Below are 22497 nucleotides of genomic sequence, written 5' to 3'. Positions count from 1 at the left end.
AAGCATTCTTGAGGAGCATCACCATTTCTGCATGTATTTTTGTTGTTTGTGAATGGGCCTAGTTTTGTGGCCATTTTAGAAGGAACAGCAGAAGGACAAGTAGTCTTAGGCCATAGCTAGTATGCATTGCTGGCCCAAATTCAAACCTGCATACAAGCTTTATTTTAAGTAAATTTGCCTACAACAAACCTATCACAAACAATTTTGTGATGTGGACAGAAGGAAAATGGACTCTCCCAAATTCTTGTACCTGAAATGGCTCACTTCACAAATTTACTTGCATTAATCGAGTTTGTTTCTAAAGTTGAAATCATGTGAACTTTTTTGATCAAAACCATGGATGCCTGCTTCAAAACAGCTCTGTATAGAGGCAGGACCTTAGTTTCCATCTGTACTTCTCCAAAAGACACAGGAAGACTCTCCTGCCCAAGAGTTTAGGGCTGAGACTGGAGCAGTGCTGCCTAGCTCTGAACTGGGGTGCATTAGCCAAAGTATGCAAAACTGTGAGGGGAGTTTTGTACAGTCTATTCATCCTGTCTGTCCAAACAGTAAACCTTTCTTTTTGTTAGTATTAAGCTCACTCACAAATTTAAAAAATAGTCACATCAAAGACAATAGACATATGGAGAAGGTTAGCAGGGCTGGGCAAACTGGAGCCGTTGTTGGCTCTAAAGCGTATTTGAAAGAGCCAAAAGCAGGGGGGGAGGAAAGAAAATCCGTCAAATTGGCTCCATGAAAGAAAGAATGTAAGTTTTGCTGTCATCTTACCTTGTTTATGGTTATTTCTTGTATTTTCTATTATTTCAGGCTCAGGATGCTTATGTTAGGTACTTCTATTTTATTGTGTTTAGTTGTCTAGCAACAAGGTTGAGAACTGGATTCCAGAACTGATAAAGCAGGAGCTGACAACTTCACGCCGGTTGTGTTTGTGTGGTTTTCATTCACTGCTAATTTAGAGGTGTTAAGAGTTATCTTGGTGAAACTGTTGTATTTATAGATCCACCCTCGTTGTTATTTTGGCTTAAAGTTTTTAATTAGTGATGCTTATCCTGCTTTGCGGGCAAGAAAAGAAAAATCCAGAAAATAGAGATTTCTGATTACAAAGTCGAGTCAAAGAGGTATTTGCTGCCTGATACTTACAAGGGAGGCACGTCAGTATGAATTTAACTCATTCTCTACTCATGTGATTTAAATACTATCCATAAGCAGGAAAACACTGCTTCCTGAAACTGCCTTAGCCTTTAGATTATCTTAATCGGTGCAGATAATTGCTTCTGTTGTGACTGTCTGAGAGACCTAGGATCTGATTTGGAGGATTTATTGTGAACCACTAATTTGGGTTGGTTTTGCCTGGAGTGATGGGCGTTTTATTCATTGTTGTTATCACTGGGATTTGTTTCTTAATGATTTCATGTTGGGATTGCGTCCAGATGCCTCACTGGGTATAATTTCAACATCACTTTTGTGTGAACTATTATTACGTTTCTACCTAAATTTCTGGCATATCTTCCTAGCAGTAACTGAAAACAATTGCCTAAAATCATCTTACCCGTAATTCTGTTGCTAGGAGTAACACTGTGTTAGTACCAGCAGACAGAGATGGGAAAATAATGAGAACAGTTTACTGTGGAGATTGTAGGTATGTGAACAAAGAGGCAAAACCAGAGGCAGAAGCCTGTGGCAGTTCTCACAATGGTAGCTCTGTATGAACATCTGGACAGGGCACTCAAAAGTGGTACTTAAAGATATGTGTGCTTTGTAGTAGTGATTGTGCTCTTAGAACGAGCCTAAATTCCTTTAGAAGATGTGATGTGGGTCTACAATTATAAAAACAAGCAAAATAATGCAAAAACCTGGGACAGTTAGCCCTTAAAGGAACACCCTTCCTATGTCTGTGACTGTTCTGAGTAATTCCAAGCATTTTTGTTCTCTCCCAATGGCAGCCAATTCCAGTGTTCCTCACTATACACAATGCAGCAGAAGTCATAACCTGTGGCTTCCAGAAGTTTGTGCAGAAAGAGGTAATTTCACCTATTAATTAGTATGTTCAGGACACCTCCTGTGATGTAACAGCCCTATAACAAGACATCTAATTTCTTTTTATGCAGGCATTAGTGCTTTGTGCTTTTATAATCTCATTGTGATAGCAAGTCACTAATGAGTCCCAGAGAGAGATTCGCTTTTGACAAGTATCTATATTGATGTTTTCTTTTCTCTTTTAGTGGATGAAAGACTGCAAGTGCATATTGATGGTTTAATTTCCATTTTTAAGACTGGCTTAGTCCAGTTTGTCATTTCCTTTTGAGAATTAATCTCTCTCTCATGCTGTACGTAAGAATTTCATCTTTCTAGCAGAGGGGAAGGAAAGCTAGGTCCTTAGGTCTAACTAGTTTCATATATCTAGTATTCAATATATCATATGTATCAATAGATGAATCACATCTCCACATGAAATTTTGGAAAAATAATGCATTTTAGGCTTTGTTTTGGGAATCTATCCCAAGACTTGCTAAAGCGAGGAGAATAATTCCTGCTTACTTTAGTAAGATCTCAGTTTGTTTCTCTTCAGCTACACTGGAGATCTTGGAGATCTTTCTTTTTAGGCTATGAAATGCTTTTCTAATTGTCTGACCAGAGAGGTGCTGTATGAGGTACTGCTGGGAAATCACAAAATCATTTGTGATTGGTCCATAGCTTGTAGTAGAAGAGGTCTTCCGTTCATTACCTCTACGATGTATATAGAGTGCAAATAAATGCCAGTGTTTGCTACTTGTAACGACCTGAAGACTTCCCTAAGGTTAAGACTAAGGGATGCAGCAGTGTGCGCTATGGCATATCTCTGTGATGCTGTCCCTGCCAAAGTGTCTTATTTTTTCATTCTAGCTCACATGCTTATGTTTCCTCTCTTTGGAAATTAAAGCACAATGGGGAAGGATAATGCAAACAGAGGTCTTGCTAAGAATCTTCTGGGGAATGATTTTGGACCAAAAGATTGGGAAACTTCGATGAATTTAGACCAAGACTATTTGATTTGGGAAGTACCTAATTAATTAAGTATAATCAATATTTGAATATCTACAGTACACAGTTCTGGTATACTTAGGATGAGTGTAAGAACCAGGTGTAACATTCATGTCTGGTTTTAGGTTTACTTGATGGTAAATAACCTGAAAATATAAAAAAAAAGCTTTAGTAGGTTAATCTTTAGTCATTGTTCTTTTTGTTTCTTTGTTTCTTTTCTCAAATTCAATTAAGTACTGCTAAGCAGTACTTAAACATAATGGGCTGTTCAGTGTTGTTCATTGGTTCATTGTCTTTTTCTTGTACTTGGTGCAGTAAGATCATCTGTGATTTTACTTTTTTGAAAGGAAAAAGCACTCTTTTGCCATTTAAAAAAACAATACGATTAATCATGTGTTCTTTTTTACAGCAGATCTCTCATCTGAAAGTCTGTAGGTAAGTTTTAAAAACCATTCAGATTCAGTTTCATCTTGTTTTGGCTCCAGTTTCTGCATTTGCTTCAAATAGTAGCAAACCAAAACAATGAAGAATGTAAGACAGATTCCTGTGGGCAGTAAGCATAAATTGCAACATACAAGTAATTAAATATTTTTAAAATGTATTTTCTTTTTTCTTTTATACTATTGCTTAAATAGATACTTTTTTTTTTTCTCCTTATAAAAATAGCCAGAAGGCTGGCCTTTGTGAATAACAAAACAGTGCTTGCAAGAATGTTTTTGTAAAGGAGGTGGAACTCAAGTTTGATATTTCAGTGGATAATATTAAGCAGTAAGAGAAAGATAATGGATAGAAAATAGCTAAAAATGCCTTTCCTGATGCGGAAAGGTGGGTGACATCTGGCGTCATTCTGCATCATTTGTATTAAGTTACACAGCCTTACCAATCTCGGTTGGCTCTGGTTGTTTAGGCTACCAAAAGGAGATCGTGACAAACAGAAGTCATCCATCCGCATACTGAAAGTTTTATTCTTCCCACTCATTCCCTTGAAGATAGTATATTTCTTAATCTTTTGACTGTACTTAGATTGAACAACATTGGTTTATTTTTCAGTGTGCTTGGAGGCCCTGACTTCCAACTTCCTCCCTGTTTTTTCCATTATCTGGCATACCATGGCCTTGTTTTCACTACTGGATTATTGTCAAGGATACCAATTGGGCTTTTTGTTGTTGTTGTTATTCATCTTCTTTATTCTGTCTTTTCCTTCTGTGTCCCTGGAGAGCAGGAAAATGAGCAATAAAAGCAAATGTTTGTTGTTATTAATACTGACAGTCCATAGAAATTCTACATCAACATATTCTGTGTAGCCTGTAGAAATACCAGTCAGCTGCAGTTTAAGATTTTTAGTCCAGTTCTGTGGACTATGGAAGGACCTGTGCTATCCTTAAGCCATTTCTACCATGCTTCCACTCACTCCCACTTTACTCTTTGTTCTGGAGTTAACAGCATAACTTTTAATGGAGTCACGGCTGCTGAAATTGTTGTAATACACAATTTACGCCAGTGATGTAGGGTAGCTTTTTGGTAGCTCTTTGTAGCCACAAATGAGTTGGTTTTGGTTTTCTAAAGTAACCTAAGGTAGCCAAATGGCAAGTGAAGAATGGTACTGCCTCCAAATTTCTTTTTTTTTTCATCACTGCTAAGATGGTTTGTGCTGATTTTCTTCTTGTTCAACTTAGGTCTGTATTGATTATGAAGAATGCCTGATAAAAAATGTAATTTTGTTGGCAAAAAGTACTTTATAAATACATGGAATAAAAATGAAGCAAAAAAAGAAAAGTATAGTTATAAAATTGAGTAGAAGGGTCCATATTTCACCAGCAGTACAATTCTTGCTTTTATTTTTCTCTTATCCACAGTGTGCTGTTCCTCCTGGTAGCAGCAGTGTGCCTTCCTTTATGTGACACGCAGGTGAGCTCTGTTCTCTAAAGCAGCTCTAGTTTGGCCATTGTATTTCTCAGCAAATAAGTGCCCTAGCTTTTACTTGTAAGCTAGGGGAGGATTCCTGCAAAAGATTTTTAAACGTGTCCTATTGCCATGTTACAATCTTGCTGTTTTTAATGTGTTTGCATCCTGGTAAAACCTCTGACTAGTACAGACATGGAGCTTTTAGGTGAAGCCAGGGGCTGGGGATACCACGGTGTAGCTTCTCAAACAGCTTAATGAATCACTTAGGTTTGAATTTGTTGCAAGTACGTTGAGTGGTTTTCTGAATTAGCTTTGTAGTCACTCTACAGATTTCTTGTAGTCACTGGAGAAAGGAAGGAGTTATCTCTAGATCTAGAGTAGTTCAGTCCGTCATGGATCTATTTCTTGGACATGCCTGTCTTTCTCTTTTGGAGGCTTAAGAAGGCTACTTTCTTGATTTAGGCTTCAGTTAGTAACTGAAGATAAGTGAGAAAAATCTGGGTCTTGTCTGGATGTTTCCAGTCAAGGGTAGACAGAAGTGTTTCACCTGAGCTAACTGTTCATTGTGGTCCATGGTGCAGAGCAGGCACTTCTTGTGTATAGTTGTGAAAGCAGACATTCATTTTTCTCAACTGACTATGAAGAGAGCCTATCTTGCTGGGAGCATTCTTTTGGTTGCACTGCAGTTAGTGAGAACCTTGGGGAAACAGACTGCTTGGCTGCTGCAGGGGTTGCTAGGGGAAAGGGGGCAAGGAAGTACCACTTCCAGTACCTTAGTGATTCCTCTGATCCACTTGTCCCTCTGTGACTAACTATCCATCTGTACTGGGAGGTCAAAAGTTAACTTTCTGCTAAGTGAAAAATGGCTGTGATACAAGAATATACAGGCTGGCGTCCCTAGTCTCAAGTCATCTAAAATGATGTCTGTATCCAAAAGAAACAGAATTGTTTTCACCAGTGCTGAGAACTTGGGTAACAGGGTACAGCTACCAGGCATGTGCCATATCTTTAAGAATAGAAAAGTCTCTAGCCTTCTTTAGTTTTCTTTTCATTTGTGCTATAGCTCCCACTGTACTTCCTTTACGAAGCTAACTTCAGGGAAATAGCAGTGCTTATGTATATATGAATTTGGTTAAGTGGACATAGTGGTGACAAGCTGACGATTGGTCTAGATGATCTTAAAAGTCTTTTCCAATCTCAATGATTCTATGATACCTTTATTTACCTAGATGTTTTTTATTCCAGTTTGATCCTAACGGTTATCTGTGGGCTTTAATTCACTTGATCTGTGTTGGTAAGTCATCTTCTTTGGAGGAACAACTATGAAGAGTGAATTTGTTGAAGAAGCAAGTCAACTTTATTATGATTTATTTTTTTTTAATGTTTAGGGTTTTTGATGTAAGAAACATTTTAAAATAAAAAGGATAGTAAAGATAAATGCTTTCCTCTCGTAGCCTTTAGGTTGAAAACAACAACAAATCAGACAGAGTAGACAGGTGAAGAAAATACATATGCATTTTAATCAACACTACAATTTTCTGGAGTTTTTAATGGTCCCCAATGAGAGATCTTTTTCCTCTCTGAGGGAATAAGAAACATGAAGAACTGAAACTTTTTTTTGTACACACAAATTTCATTTAAAAGTTGACAAAAAAAAAGTATTCTAAAATATTATGGAATGTTTCCAGAAGAAGGGTGTTGAAATGTTGGGGGGTTTGATGCAGTCATATGCATTTTTAAATAAAGAAGTTAATTAACGATGTGTTGCATGATCTGTAGGGTTTTTATATTTTTCTTTTGTTAGGTAAATGTAATTCTTCCCTGAAAAGCTGAAAACAGTCAGATGCAAAAAAAATCTGAAGAAAAGCTGAGTAGCAGTATATAAGTAGGAGATTTGTATATTTTGGAACATTAAGCTGGATAGTAAGGGATTTGCATTTGGTTCTTAGATCTTCTACAGACTGAGTGATTCATTTATGTTAAGTCTTGTCTGCAAATTAGGGATGATTTCTTTATTTTGTCTTTCATACTGTAAAATTTGCAAGTCACAGGTTATGGATCTATAATTTGTGTTTAAGGAGATCTAGACATCAAGTGTTAAAATGTTATTAATATATAAATAAGAAGTATTTTTTTCTATAGGAAATGCTATAAACACCTTCTCATTTAGATAAAACAAAAATCTAGGGATTTTTCACTTAAATACTTGTTTGCTGTAACTAGGGATGAGCTGAGTTGAGACTTCTTTGTAAAACACTGCTAACTGAAAAGCAAATTGGTAACGAATGCAAAAAGCCTGGAGATCCCACAAACAGTAGAGATGACTCGGAACGGGCAACTGCAGGGTCTACGTAGATGAACATATAGAACATATCCCAGAAAAATAGGTGGCTTGAAGAACCCATTCTGCAGCACTTTTCTTTATGCATTTGCACACACACGTGTATTTCCCTCCCATGTTTTTAGTTATCGTGAACTGGATTAGCAGAAACACACACAGCGTGACAGTATTTTGAGATGATAACACTCTGGAAACTGTTAATTTGAAGTGATAGGTTGATTTTACTCATGACTTAGGCATCTTTTGTGCCACACTGCTAAGTGTGATTCAGAGGGGTCTATCAGTACCATGACCAAATAAGCTGTTGTTTGTCAGAATGATTGCATGTTATGGTAAATCTATGTCATTGCAATTACAGGGGCTTACAAAGTATTTCACAAGTTATGGAAGCCTAATTCTTTAAGGTAATATGTTTTCATGTTCTTTTAGATAGAAGGGACTGCTATCAAAGAGGACTGATGTATGTAGCAGTCAGCTAAACTATAGGGATTTCTGCTTTATCTGTGTGAACTGGATCACTCTTGATTAATCATTAACAATTTTTGTTACAAGAAGAGCCACACTGTTGATAATCCCAGCAATACCATGTGGTTATTGATATTTATACTGCTAATACAAACACTGAATTACTTTTAAACAGTGTATTATCAAAGGATGATGACTCAGTTCTGAAAAAAGATCCTGTAGTTACCGGCACTGACATTAAGAGGAAATGTTGGTTTGTGTTAGCCTTAAAGCTGCGTGGTTTGAATGTGTCAGTATCTCCCCTTGTGACACAGTCTCAAAAGTGTTTAATGGCTGATGGGGTGCCACAGGATGTCAGTGTCTGTGTAACTCAAAAACCTTGAAACATTGCACCAATCCTGTATGCAGTCTTACTTCAACCTTACAGAAGTTGTTTTGAAAGTAGGTGCAATGTTCATATAGCATATGCATGGTGTCTGCAGTTGTCTGTATAGGGATGGATTTGTTGCCACTGCGTGTTATGTATATGCATGTAACGTGTACATAAGGTCCAGAGAGGCTTCTTTATTTCAAAATCATTTTCCATCTTTGTTTAAATTGTAGCCAGGCTCACCATATCTTTACTTTCAATGTAACCGAATAGCAACAGAATTTGTGCAAATACTATGTACATTAATATGCTGATAAACTATTAACATATTGTTGTAATATGAATGTTTATAAAATATAGGTAATAGTATAAGCATGCTGCATAATTATAACATTATGTAGATAAGTTGTAATATTGTGCTACTACTTAATATAGTGATCTATTTATATCAGTGAACAGCATTACTGAAAGAATACCTTATTTTTTCCTCTTCTCTCCCAGTGACTTGGACCAACAGTACATCAACTATGTTTTCAGGTAAAATGAATAAGCCTTTGATACACTATGGCTGGTTTGTTTAGCATATATTTTCATCTTCAAATATGACTACTTTAGGAAACTCAGAGTTACCACTACTTAAATATATTTATTTAGCAAGACATTCACTGAAAAAATACGGCTTAACAGCTGCATGATTTTGGCTATGGTTGTAGGTTGGACATGCCAATGTACACCTGGGGAGGTAACGAGGTGTTAATTATGAATTTTTAATCACCATGTGCACAAGTGATCTCTCTTTTCCAGAAATAATATTTACAGAGTAACTCCCTGGCAAAACCTTCACCACAGAAAATCAAACTTGTATCAAATTGCCAGAGGGGGAAGCAATGATTATAAAAGAACCACGTGCAAAGAACATGAGCAGTAACTGACTATTGAGAGTGCTGTTAGTAGAACTGAGTAATTCAGACATTTGGTTGTTTTTCCGATTTGGAGATATAAAACTGGCTTGTTATTTTGCAGTTAGTGAAAGAGCCTGAGTCACCAACCAGAGTCCCCTTTATTTTTCTCAAAAACAAAATATTTTTTAAAAAGATTAGAAAAACCCAGTCATTTCTCCAAAGAACCGTGCAAACCAGAGTACCTAGCATGCATGGCTTCCACTAGATTTTTGTGAGGTTTTATTTAAATTAAAGCATATAGAACCTTTACTAGATCCTTGTCCATCCATAATCACATCTGCTTGTATATATTTGCCTCTTGGAATGGTAAATAAAGTTGTATGAGAATGCTGTGGACTATGAGACTACAGGTATGGAGCTCTATGGGAAGAGGATGGTTAAAAGGACTGAAAGACATAAATTGATTTAGGTCAAAGTGGAACACAGAGCAGAAGTTAGGCATAAGCATAGGAAATTGAAATTGTTCTTATCATGTGATTGGGTGCTTTAGTCTGACCACATTAAAGATCCCTGATAGGAATACATCAGGACAATTATTTAACATCAGTTTCCATTTACCTTACAAATGTCATCAACGTGGTAACAGCATATACCTCTTTCTATCATAGTCCAATCAGGTCTTCTGCTTCCATAAGTAAGTAATGCAGGCCACTGATGTGGGGTCTGTATAGTTGCAGTGTCTGTTCACCAAGATCCCAAGCGTTAACAATACCTGAGCATCAATTTGCTTGAAGCAGGCTCTTGTTTTAAGTGAGTTGTTGTTTTCTATTTAGTGCGAAGTGCAAAGAAAATCAATTTTACTCAGAGGACATGGTTGTATTTATTGAAATTGTTCTGAAGTGTGGTAGTCATGGAGCTTGCAGATATGCTGCTGTGTGCAGAGGTAATCTGTGAAGTCTTGAATGAGGTACAAATGTATGTCTAATGTTGAAATAAGGATCATTAAACAAGCAGTGAAATCAATTGATTTTTTTTGTTGCTGTTGTTTACCAGCTGCCTGACTCTGGCTCTCAGTTATTTTAGTTGAAAATTGCATCTGGGCCTGAACCTTTAAATTCAGGCTGCCCAGAGAGGTTGTGGATGCCCCATCCCTGGAGGTGTTCAAGGCCAGGTTGGATGGGGCCCTGGGCAGCCTGGTGTAGTATTAAATGTGGAGATTGGTGGCCCTGCATGTGGCAGGGAGGTTGGAGATTCATGATCCTTGAGGTCCTTTCCAACCCTGGCCATTCTGTGATTCTATGATTCTGTGATTTTGGCCAAGGTCTTAATTTTGCAGCTGTGATTGAAAAGTCCATGCCGTGTTCCCTGCCACGTTAGCTTATGGGATCCTTTGAAGTCTGTGAAGTTGTGTCCAGCAGAGAGCAGGAGCACTACATCACATGGAAAGGATGAATCTTGCTATGGAGGTTTTCAGAAAGGAGAAGCTTCTCACTAAGGAACTGTGACGTACAGCCCTGTGTGTTTAAGAACTTAGAGTTCCTATACTCCTTTCAGAGGAGTTGTGCAAATTGAGAGATGACTTTTTTAGCATCTCCTTTAAAGCAGAAATGTGTTCTTAAACACCAGAAGTGCTGGCAGGATTTGTCCCTTCATGAGACCTGTCAGCATGTAGATATCTTTGACAGGTCTGTCACTCCCCACATTTGGATTAAGGTAGTCATTGTGTTTGAGAGCTGTATAGGGTGGCTGACAGAGAATTATTGCAAAAACTTAATTTCTGTAGAAAACAGGCCAAAATATTTTTAAATCACACTGAGTAGAAGACATTTTATTCTGAAACCTGCATGAGCACGAACTCCTGATAGGCAATTCTTGGTCAAAATTACTGTAAATGTGTTTATCTCTGCTAGATGATGTCCAGCATTAAGTTTTGTGAGTTAGCAAGCTGATTCCCCTAAGTAAGGCTTCTCAAAGACTGTTTTAGGGGAGCAGAGAAACCATGTGTGAGGATTTTGTTCCTGCTACAGCCCCCATATCCAGGCTGTCCTTTTGGAACCTGCTGGATCCCTAATCTGATTTTATAACATAATCGAATTGTGCCTTTTTTACTGATATTCTGTTTAGGGGAGAGTTGCAGCACATCTTTAATGCCATCTAACCCTTTGACCGAACACTTCACAGGGAAGGTTTTGTTTTCTTCCTTATGTTTTCTTTGGGCTGAGGCCTGGGATGTCTGGTATAGTTATCATTCCCTCTTGGTTCCAGGAGGAAGTTTCTCTTTGAGCATTTTCCAATCTCGCTGTTTTATTTTGTTTGAAAAGTGGTAATGCAAAAAGCAAAAGTGAAGAAACACAGCTTAGTCATAATTCTCATCGCTGTTGATACAGTTTTACTTCCAGTCTCCTGTTGTCTTTCTTATTGAGTCAAAAGCAATAGGCTTTGCTTCCTTTTGTGTCCTTACCAGGAAACTGTGGAGTTGGGCCTTCTTATTGTGGATGTCTTTTGGCCATCCAGCACAGGGAGCTTGTACATGTGTGGGTAAGAGGGGTGGAAGAGACTTGCGTAGTGAGTAACATGCTTTTTATTGTTTAATGTCTTTATGATAACTACTTCTTTTAAAAAGATGTATAAATATTGACATTGTGAACATACTGTACCAGTCTATGCTTTTCAAAGAGGCTGTATGAAATATTAAGCCTAAAATACTGAACTGCCTATAATTCATTAATAGTTTCTATCTTCAGCCCTCTGCCTTCTATGTCTGGTTTGGATGGCAAGCTTCCCTTCTGAGGCTTTGCTGATCACAGGATGCCCGTGCACTTTGGAATTTCCTCTGGTACCAGTGCCTCTGCGAGTAATGCTCAGAGCATGCTGAGGTCTAGCCACAAAGAGCAATCACCTGATTGCTTGGAGATCTGGGACTAGCTGAGGTCCAGCTTGGAAATTACAGCAGTGTTAATTCTGAAAAATGGAGTGGTATAAGCGCACACTGATGATACTGTAGTGCTCTAGATACGTCATTTGCAGCACATTCAGTTTTCTAGCCATTGCCATGTGTGCTGGGAATCACTCGGAGCTTTTCCTCTGCCTTAACTTATCAGGTAACCTTCTACTGACTGACTTTGTGCCTTACTGCTATTACTGGGCCCAGTGAACTGTAAAAATAAAAATCACTGGTAATTAGCCAGGAAAAATACCTAGCGTTAGCATTCATAACTTTAATGAATGTCTTTTCACCTTCCTAAGTGCAGTGAAGAGAAAATACTCTTTTCTCCTTCTCCCTCTTGTTCTTTGGTTTTGTGATGAACATGTGTTGTTAGTGTTTGGAGGAACCTGCAGTTCTGCTTTGAAGACTTTCTTGCTTCTTCCAACCAAAAGACTCCACCTTTGAAACAATGTGGAATTAAAAACATCTGGAAAAAAATAAGAAATCTATATGAAGAATTAACAGTGCTGAAGTTAGGCTCTGTACCACTCAGTGTGATGACCATGTAGGGCCTCAGAAGTCTTAATTAGCTCTCCAGTTGAAGATCTGGTCACAGCTCATTTTTTTGCTTGTTTGCATCTCTGTAAAAAGCGTGCATCAGTTGAGCTGCTGCTTGGTTTTGTTTTCATGCATTTTTCTAACTTGTTTAATTGCAGCATTTGTTCTTTCTTCAATTGACATTTGGAGCATGAATGTGCTGTTCATGTACAACCATATTCGTAGGACTGGGTATTTGACTTTATGCAATATATGGACATTTCTACAAACAGACATTTGTGCACACAGTTGAAATTCTCCCTTGGACAGGGGGCATTAAAGTCTAGACATTATTGTAATTCCCTATAGATTCTGTCTCAGTGGTGTCACCAGCTGGCTGAGTAGCAGCTTTGTTGGAAGGGAATTGGTAATGAAATGCTTGTGAAGCATTAGTCTGTGCTCATGGCAAATTGGGTTGCGTTAGAAGGAGTACTTCACACTGAGTGAAGTCACCATCAGTATTGCTGAGACTGCAGATGGAGTAGTCTGTTCAGTTTGGGGCATCCCAGTTCAAGAAAGACACCAAGAAGCTGAAGATAGAGCAGGTCTACTGACATTGTTAGGGACCTGGAGCATAGGGCATACTGGAAGGAGAGTTTGAAGGAGTTGGTCTGGCAGCGTGGAGACCAAGGTGCTACCTAATAATTGCCTCCACTTTCTTGAAAGGGAGTTAAAAAGATGACCAAGCCAAATTCTTCTAAGGAGTGACAGGTAGTATAATATGGAACAACAGACGGAAGTTGGTCCTGATAGTTTGAAAACTGAATATCAGGAGAAACTTCTTCACTGGGAGGGTGGGGTGACTCTGGAACAAGTTACCCAGAGAGGTATGGAATCTTGCTGCTGGAAGGTTTTTGAGACCTGCCTCTTGAGATGGAGCCATAGAAGCATATTGAAGTATTGTTGACAGCCCTCTTGCAAGTTAAAGATGGCATTAAGGCAACCCTGAAGATTCATTTCCAGCTACCTTTTAAAAGATGTATATGCCTCATTTACTTTAGTTAACTGGAATAAGTTTCACCATGAATAAAATTGCAAAGCTGCCAATTCGTAATGTTTGGACAATGTAACAACTACTGCAACATGAAATTAATCCTTTTTTTTTTTTTTTAGTGTGGTGCTGTTGGCTTCTGCATCCCACCCAGCAGGTAAAGTGGATTAAGTTGCTCCTTTTTCAGATTTCCATATTGCCTTTCCTTTTCATGCTTCTTTTTAGAGGCCAATCTTCCTAGAAGGAATTCTCTGGAATTCAATTGCAGTATGACTGATAATATTATATTGGTCAGACAACTTTGTGTAATTCATGTGATACTTACTAATATCTTTCTGAAGTGCCCTTTGCAAAGAAACAGTGTGAGACAACCAGCAAAAAACAGCTTCTGAGGTGATACATGGTAAAGAATAAGGATTCCCTCACTGAACACAACCTCTTGAGTGCAGTGTTCCAGCACTCACGATATTACTGAGTTTCCTTCTCTGCATTTCCCTCAGTGCTATGCAAACGTTTTGTTTTGTTGCTTTAAGATATATTGCATCCCTGTGACAGGATTTGAAGTAGCAAAAGATTTATCTTGTGTATCTAGCATTTCCCCATCAGTAAAGCCAGAAATGCATTCAAAAAGTAAGCATTTCAAAATATGAAAGATGGAGCATCTTCTTAATCTCTAGAGCCCAAGGGCTGTAGGAGCCCCAGGAACTGTTGTTACTGAGAGCAACCAGAGCCCAGGTTCTTGGAAATGCAAGTTCTCGAGAGCTCTGCCTTGATCTGGGAGGACTCTCTGAAACCTCTTGACTTTGCTCTGTGTCACAGAGTTCAAATTCCAAAGGGAGAAACAGCCAAAATGTATCTGTGTTTCCTGTTGCTTCAATAGGAACAATCACAAACTCTGAAATAAAAGAAGTCACTAGCACTGGCAACTATTGATTCAGCAGGATCATCTGTATTCTAGCAAAGAATGCTCTTAAGTCTTATATAATTCCTTTCCCCCTTTCAAGCAAAGGCAGGAACTGGCTAGAATCAAGGTCACAGAGAAATTAAGCAGACTAGAAATGCGAAAAGCATCATAAATGAAAAGTCAGCCAGCTGTAAAGACTCAAAGGAATGTTAAACTAGTAATGTTCATATAATTACTGTTCCCTGCTTTTAACAGAGGGTAATTTGTTTTTTTTTCCTGTGTTCCACTGAGTATATTGCTTTGTCCCTCAGGTGATCTCTTCAGTGCCTTGGACTTTCCATTCCTCTACTTCTACAGATTTCATAGCAGTTGCTGTGCCAGGTAACTCCTCTGTTATGTGGATGTGTGTATTTTTTCATAATAAGAGGTAATGTTAAGTTTCAACCTTGACCCTCAGTCAAGGACTCCAGAGGATTCAAAACTTTAGTTATACCAGTTTGTGCTGGCATAAGTCAGTAAAACTCCAGAGAATATGTATCGGTGCATACCTGTAGCTATTCATTTGAAGGCATGAGTTCCAAATGTGCTGGACTTTGTCTTGTCACAAATGAGGTAAATGTGATTGTTTGAGTATGTTTTCTGTAGGTCTTCATTACCTCAAGAAATTTATTTGAAAAAAAAATTGGAATATTTTTCCCCTCTAAAAAGAAAATATTTTTTTATGCTGTCTGATGACAGAAAGATTTCCTGATTGTTCGGAATTCTATTTGTATTTTGATTCTGCATTAAAATGTGTTATTAAAAATTATTGTTAAATAATTTCCCTGTCTAGATAGTTTTATGGTATGGAAGGGTTTTTTGTTTGTCTGTTTGTTTGTTTTTCAGAATGAACTGTACACACTATATTATATTATATATATTGTAGTTAGCTGTTGTTGAATAACTTATTCCCCTGCAGCTAGGTGAAATCTGTTTCTTCTTGAAGAATCATAGAATGGTTTGGATTGGAAGAGACCTTTAAGATCACCTAGCTGCAACCCCCTACTATAGACAGGGATAGCTTCCTCCAGACCAGCTCGCTCAAAGCCCCATCCAGACTGGCCTTGAACTCCTTCAGGGTGGAGGCATCCATAACCTCACTGGGCAGCCTGTTCCAGTGTCTCACCACCCTCTCAGTAATGTCCTCCTCCTCAGGGCTGTTCTCAAACCATTCTCTACCCAGGCTGTACTTGTGCTTGGGATTGCCCCAACCCAGGTGCAGGACCTTGCACTTGGCTTTGCTGAACTTCATGGGTCTGTCATGGGCCCACCTATCAAGCCTGTCCAGGTCCCTCTGGATGGCATCCCTTCCCTATAGTGTGCCAACTGCATCATTCAGCTTGGTGTTGTCTGTAAACTTGCTGAGGATGCACTTGATCTCACTGTTGATGTCACCTACAAAAGTGTTAAACAGCACCAGTCCCTGCGCTGATCCCTGAGCAACACCACTTGTCAGTGGTCTTCATTTGGACACTGAGCCATTGACCACAACTCTTTGAGCATTACCATCCAACCAAGTCCTTATCCAGCAAATTGTCTATCCATCAAATCCATTTTTCTCCAATTTGGCAACCAGGATGTTGTGCAGGACAATGTCAAATGCTTTGCACAAGTCGTGGTAGATAACATCAGTTGCTCTTCTTTTATCCACTGACACTCTATCTCCATCATAAAAGGCCACCAAGTTTGTCAGGCATGACTTGCCCTTGGTGCGGCGATGTTGGTCACCACTACATGGTTAGACAGATTCTAATGGATATTTAGCTATCCTGGATATTCTCTTTCATGTTGTTAGAATTTTACTACTGTTGTAGACTTCTGCTTCTGTTTCCATTGACCCAGCTTCAGTATGCATATATTAGATGGCACTGTACACTACACTCTTCTAAAACAATTGAAGAGGAATAGATGGAGAAACAAACATCTCAGTTATCATGTAGTGTCTCTGTAGATGTAAAGAATTTGAAGGAAACCTCTACAACATAAAGTAAGGATAACTAATGCAGATAAATATTCTACCTGCTCAGAATGTCTGAGGCATTAGTAGTTAGATGCAATCTACTCAATTTATTTAATGAAACAAATTTATATTTAATTGTGGCATCAATATTTCAGGTATGATAATTAGCTGTTCTGTCTGAATTACACCAAACATCTTCAAGTCACTTTGACTAAAAGACTTTTCACCAAGGCAGAAGGCGCAGAACAAATTTTAGTCAGCTACTGGGCTTTCAGAATATTGAGCAGTGGTGCTTCACTCAACTGTCTGATTTCTGAGGGTGGGATGCTCTGTGACTGGTAGCTTCTGTTTGCTTCTGTTTTTTGTCACTAAAACATTGTCTTTCTTAGCTGTGTCCACTGGGGTCTTGTGCTAATGGCTCAATGTAAGAAACTGTAGTGCCTCCTACTCCTGGGCAGTTACCTGACACTACTATTTATTGTATGAGAAATGGCTGTGTACTGACATGTGGTTGAGACATGATTTTCTACATGCCTTGAGCAGGGAGCAGCACTTTGCTCAGGCGCTGGAGTCCAGCATAGAAATACTAATCTGCTATTGCAGAGAGGATGTCAACTGTCAAGAACTGCACACCCATTTTGAGGACTAAGGCACTTTTTGCTGCACCACCTGAGGACCCCATTGATCCTATTTCCTTTACCATGCAATTTCCCATGGTAGTTAGTAATCTCCCATGCCTCATAGCCATATGTATCTTGAAGTCCTTCTCTATTCCCTCTTGCTGATTTACACTATTTCAATGTTCAGAGAGTATGTTACAAGTAGAAAAAAATCCACAGCAAAGGTTGTCAGCCTCACGAAGTCCAATTAGCTGTGGAACAAAGTTTCCTCAAAGGTAGCCTTGGCTACAGGAGGGACTACTGTCCTATATGACTTTAGAGTCAAAATTAACTGCATTGTCAATAAGAGCTTTGGAGTGTTCTCTCTTTACTGCTATTGAATCTTCTACCTGTTATCTGGGAAGGATATATTTGAGTTGTTAATTAGAAAATTGGTTTCATGAAGTTTAAACAGCTTTAAAAGCTTCAGGAAGCAGCTTTCCAATGGTTATCCTTTGGTTCAACCTCTGTGGAGGTGGAAGTGAGTTTCTTGCCAACCATGTGGCTTCTCTTGAAATCAGCATTGCTTTTATTCAGAGCTGTTTTAAGTGTCTCAAGTTAAATATTTGACCCCGTGTTTCCAATAATCTCTACTTTTCTGATTACACAAGTGTATTAGAGACTAGCCATTAAGACTTGCTTTACTCAGACTCCAGTCACTGACTGAACAAAACCCCAGATTTGCTGGACAAAATATAAGCTCTTTTGTTGACCAGCTTCTTTGTTCAAATGAGATTAATACTACTTGAAGGGTGCCTGTTCAGATCTACATTATGAAAACTGAGATGTTTGTAAAAGACTGCTTAACTGAAATTAAGAGACTTTATTGACAAGTTTTCCCTATGCTTTGCAGTGGACTCTTGGGATTCTTTCTGATGTTGCACACAGTGAAGCTAAAAAGCAGCACAACCTCAGGGCAATACGCAGCATGGAGTTTCCTTGCAAAGGTAAGAAAAAGATCATACAGGAATGCAGGAGGACAGAGGAAATCTTGCATTTCCTTAGTTTCCCTTGCTATTCCTACTTGATAGGGCCTGTCCATTCATGCTGCTCATAGACATGTGGTATCCATCAGGTATCATTTGAGTCCATAGTAAACCTGGATCATTAGCAAAGATAAAAGACTTTGTATAGACCAAGTTCAGTGGAGCTGTTCTGATTACTGCAGCTGAGGATTTGGCCTACTGAATTCAAGCAATATAAATAAAAAAATACCAAAGGTGTTTTGGAGAAAAATGTTCTTCCTGATAGTGTGTGCATCAGCTCTTTCCAGTATGTCAGAATCAAGAACTAAGAGCAGTTTTGTGAAGATAATTACCAGAACTCCCACTGCCATCATCATGGGACAGAGAATGTCATTTGCCTTGACATTACCAGAGTTTCTGACAGTATCTGCCACAGTGTTCTTGTATCCAAATGTGGATGTTACAGTCTGGATGGCCAATTAGGTGGATGAAAGACTGGTTGGATAATCTGGCTCAGATCGTAATAGTTAACAATTCCTGTTCTTTCTAGAGGCTTGTGACAGCTCAAGTAGACAGGAGTATATCCTGGAATCTATCCTGTTTAACCTCTCTATCAGAGAATAAGAGGTGGTAGAGGGCACTCAAGTTTGCAAAGGAAACTCAAGTGAGAGAGCAACTGAAGCTGCTTGGTTTGTTCAGTATAGAGAGCTTCATTATGGTCTTTGTGGGCCTATAACTTCCTCACAAGGGGAGTGAAGAAGCAGGTGTTAATCTCTTCTCTCTAGTGACGGTGATCGGACCCAAGGAAACAGCATGGAGCTGCGTCACAGGAGGATCAGATTGGGTGTTAAGAAAAGGTTCATCTCCAAAAGAGAGTTGGGCACTGGAACAATGGCAGTTGTCACAGCACCAAGATGAATTTAGACAATACTCTCAGATGTATGATTTGAATTTTGAGTGGTTCTTGGTGGGAGCTAGGAGTTGGACTCAGTAATCCTTGTGGGTTCCTTCCAGCTTGGGATCTTCTATGATTCTATGACCAGTCAATAGTACCAAGGACAGTGTTGCCCTCCAGAGGGACTTGGACAGACTGGAGGTATGAGTCTTCAGCAGGGACAGATGTGAATTCCTGCACGTAGGAGGGAAGTGTCCCTGGCAGTATTACAAACTGGAGACTGCCTGGCTGGGAAGCAGCTCTGTGGGAAAGAACCTAGGATTTTGGTAGACAGCAAGCTGACCATGAGCCACAGCATGTCCTGGCAATAAAGAAGACCAAAAGTGTCCTGAATTGTATTAGAAGCAGCAAAGGCAGTAAATTAATGGAAGCCATCATTTCCTTCTACTCATCTCTTGTTAGACCCCATCTGGAGTTGGGAATCATAAAATCATAGAATCATTTTGGTTGGAAAAGACCTTCAAGATCATCAAGTCTGATCAATAACCTGACTTACCAGGTCTAATCACTAAACCATGTCCTTTCATTCCATGACAGTATCTCTTAAATGCCTCGAGGGATGGGGACTCCACCACTGCTCTGGGCAGCACATTCCAGTGCTTGACCACCCTTTCCACAAAGAAATTTTTTCTAATGCCCAATCAAACCTTTCCTGGTGCATCTTGAGGCTGTTTCATGCATCCTATCACATGTCACCTGAGAAAAAATGACTGATACCCTCCTTGCTGCAACCTTTCAGGAAGTTGTAGTGAGCAATGAAATCTCTCCCCAGACTAAGCAACCTCCATTCCCTTTGTCGCTCCTCATAATTCTTGTTTTCTAGCCAGCTCTGTTGTTCCTGTCTGAACACATCTGAACAATTTAATAGACTTCTTGTGGTGAGGGGTCCCAGAACGAACATGATATTCAAGGTGCCACATACAAGGGGACAATCATTTTCCTAGTCCTGCTGGCAGCACTAATTTTGATGCAGTCCTTGGCCCTTTTCTGCTGGTCAACTTCCTAGACACTCTTCCCCAAGCCTGTGCTGCTACATAGGGGTGTTATGACCCAAGTGCAGGACTTGACACTTCAGCTTTTTGAATGTTATGCAGTTGAACTTAGCCCATTGATATATCCTATCCAGGCTACAAATTTCTTTAGGGTCCTTTAATACAAGGAAGACACTGATGAACTGCAGTGATTTTAGCACAGTCACCAAGATAGTCTTTGTGATCATGCCCTCTGAGGAAAGGTTGCAGGACTTTGGGTTTATTCAGTCTGGAGCTGAGCTGAACAGCTGGAAAGATCCCTCTGGGAGGAAGTCCTTCTGGGGGACACTTAGCAGCAGCTCCTTCAGGTATTCTAGGGGGGCTGTGCAGTCTCCGTCTGTGAAGGCTTTCAAGATCCAACTGCACAAAGTGGTGAGTAACCTGCTCTGATGCCCTTAGATCAATTCCTATTAGAATTACCCCAAGATTTGTGAATTGAGTCTGGCTGTATTTGTTGTAAGTTAGTAACAGCTCATTTATTAAATTATTAGTAGTAAATGCAGTCAGAAAAGCTAATCTGACTCCTTTTCCCTTGTTAGATATTACTTAGTTTTCATTACCCTCAGCTAGGTCACATGAAAACCACAACATTGTTATATTGTTGATGATCACAACTTTCCTACTACACTGAATGAAACTGTTACCTTAAGAAAAAGTAAACTTGCACAATATGCCTCTTTAGGATCTGTATTGAGACTATTCTTTGTTGGTTTGGGGTTTGTTTTTGGTTTTTTTTTTCTCTCTTTTTTTTTTTCTGGCTATTACAAGAAGGGAACAGTGTGGCTCATTTTTGCTTTACCAACTGTTTCAACATTGGACAATTCACACAAAGTTTCTCACAAGTTTAAATTTTTCACAAACATTCTGACTGCACAGATTTTAATGCCTTACCTTTCTTCTTGCTCCTTGGTGTCAGGTCAGCTGACCTGAAGCTTACTCCTACATTTACGGTTTTTAATTCTCTGGGCTGGAGATGGGAATAGCTGGTTCTGCTAGTAGGTATCGTGTATAACAAGAAGTGGTTCTACATGTGGTATTTATGACCTATCTGTAAAAAATTTAAGCAAAGATGTGTTGTGAAATATACTTTAAGCAGTTTGGGTCCTTCCCAGCTGAAGTGAATCAGAGCCACAAAGTCTGGACTGGATCAAAGCTTTCCCAACGTTCAAGTATTTCTAGCTTTGTGGGGGTTTGGCCAGGTCTAGAAAGAAATTAGACAAAATCTGTTCTAGCCACTGTTGTCAGTGAGATTACGTGCTTTTGTAGCAACCGAACATTTTAGCTTGTCTCACTGTGATAATTCAATCTGTTCTTTAGCCTTAAAAATCAGCATGCAGCGCGTGGTGTAATTACTCATCTCACTTAGGAAGGTTTTTGTAACAGAACAAATTAGTCCTTTTCCTACTGTAATTTCTAACCTAGCGCTCAAATTATATATCTTGTCTTGAATTCAAAGATGGAAATAAGCAATAAGGATATAAGATATTTCTATAATTTCTGAGTGATTTTATCAAAACTAGCAGTTTCCTCAGTTCTTTCACTAGTGTTTAAAGCTCACTATGAGAATGTTTTAGGGCTCAGTTATTCCCATCCAAGACAGTATTAGGACCATGGAGGAACTGCTGCTCTGAGTGCTGAAATGCACCTGATTCTGGGGTAGAAGACAGTGAATGCTTCAAAAATTCAGATACACATCAATTTTAGAATGGGACAGACACAGATGGGTAGAAAGCAATGAGCTGAACGGGTGTTTGCCTGCAAAGGTAGGGGTTGACCTACCAGCTCCTGCAAAATTCTCACCAGCTATCTTGTAACAACAAGGAACCACCGATTTACATATGGAGTAGTTAGGAAGAATCATATCTACCTGATTACCAATGCTGCTTCCTGCAGGTGTTAGGAGGTGTTATAGGTACATACTGATCCAACTCAAGCCTGGATGTGAGGGCTGTCTCAAACACATCATAAGCCATGAAAGGCACAAAAAAGCAATACTTAAGTAGTGCTGTAAAAATATCTTTAAACTCAAGTGTGCAACTCCTTTAAAAAAGAAAGGAAAAGGAAAAGGAAAAGGAAAAGTAAAGGGGAGAGGAGAGGAGAGGAGAGGAGAGGAGAGGAGAGGAGAGGAGAGGAGAGGAGAGGAGAGGAGAGGAGAGGAGAGGAGAGGAGAGGAGAGGAGAGGAGAGGAGAGGAGAGGAGAGGAGAGGAGAGGAGAGGAGAGGAGAGGAGATTGATGTGGATAAAGAATACAGATAAAAACTATTTGAATTTGGACTTGGAGAATGAGATCCAGTCTGGATAACAACAGCAACTTTACATTCCCACTCGAGCATTTTTCTTGTATTGAGTAGTGCCCTAGATTGTCCTCTTAATCTCTCAGTCTGACTGCAGTTTTTACCAGCAGTTGGAAAGGAGAAGCACTTGAGTCCAGAATATGTTTATCCTGCAAATGAGCCAAGAAGAGAG

At 39.2% G+C, this 22497-nt stretch overlaps 1 protein-coding gene across 9 annotated transcripts in view; it reads left to right on the top strand.

Moving 5' to 3' along the window:
- The window catches only part of SLC35D4 (solute carrier family 35 member D4), a 51656-nt gene that overhangs the window by 9169 nt on the left and 19990 nt on the right, over window positions 1–22497 (top strand). For 2 of the 9 annotated variants that reach the window (XM_090137465.1, XM_031612787.2), the window contains exons 5-13: window positions 1944–2021; window positions 3434–3456; window positions 4878–4929; window positions 6172–6220; window positions 7626–7671; window positions 8604–8639; window positions 13641–13675; window positions 14734–14803; window positions 17934–18027. In XM_090137465.1, coding sequence (XP_089993591.1) covers window positions 1944–2021; window positions 3434–3456; window positions 4878–4929; window positions 6172–6220; window positions 7626–7671; window positions 8604–8639; window positions 13641–13675; window positions 14734–14803; window positions 17934–18027 — 483 coding nt within the window. Of the gene's footprint in view, window positions 1–1943; window positions 2022–3430; window positions 3457–4877; window positions 4930–6171; window positions 6221–7625; window positions 7672–8603; window positions 8640–11468; window positions 11570–13640; window positions 13676–14733; window positions 14804–17933; window positions 18028–22497 lie in introns of all 9 variants that reach the window. The other 7 variants (XM_090137464.1, XM_031612786.2, XR_016465131.1 and 4 more) reach the window with 6 other exon arrangements.

This window comes from Phasianus colchicus, chromosome 3, assembly GCF_987193195.1.
Source record: "Phasianus colchicus chromosome 3, bPhaCol1.hap1.1, whole genome shotgun sequence".
Taxonomy (NCBI): domain Eukaryota; kingdom Metazoa; phylum Chordata; class Aves; order Galliformes; family Phasianidae; genus Phasianus; species Phasianus colchicus.
Note: the sequence above shows the minus strand (reverse complement) of the source record. Positions and strands in the feature narration are given on the sequence as shown.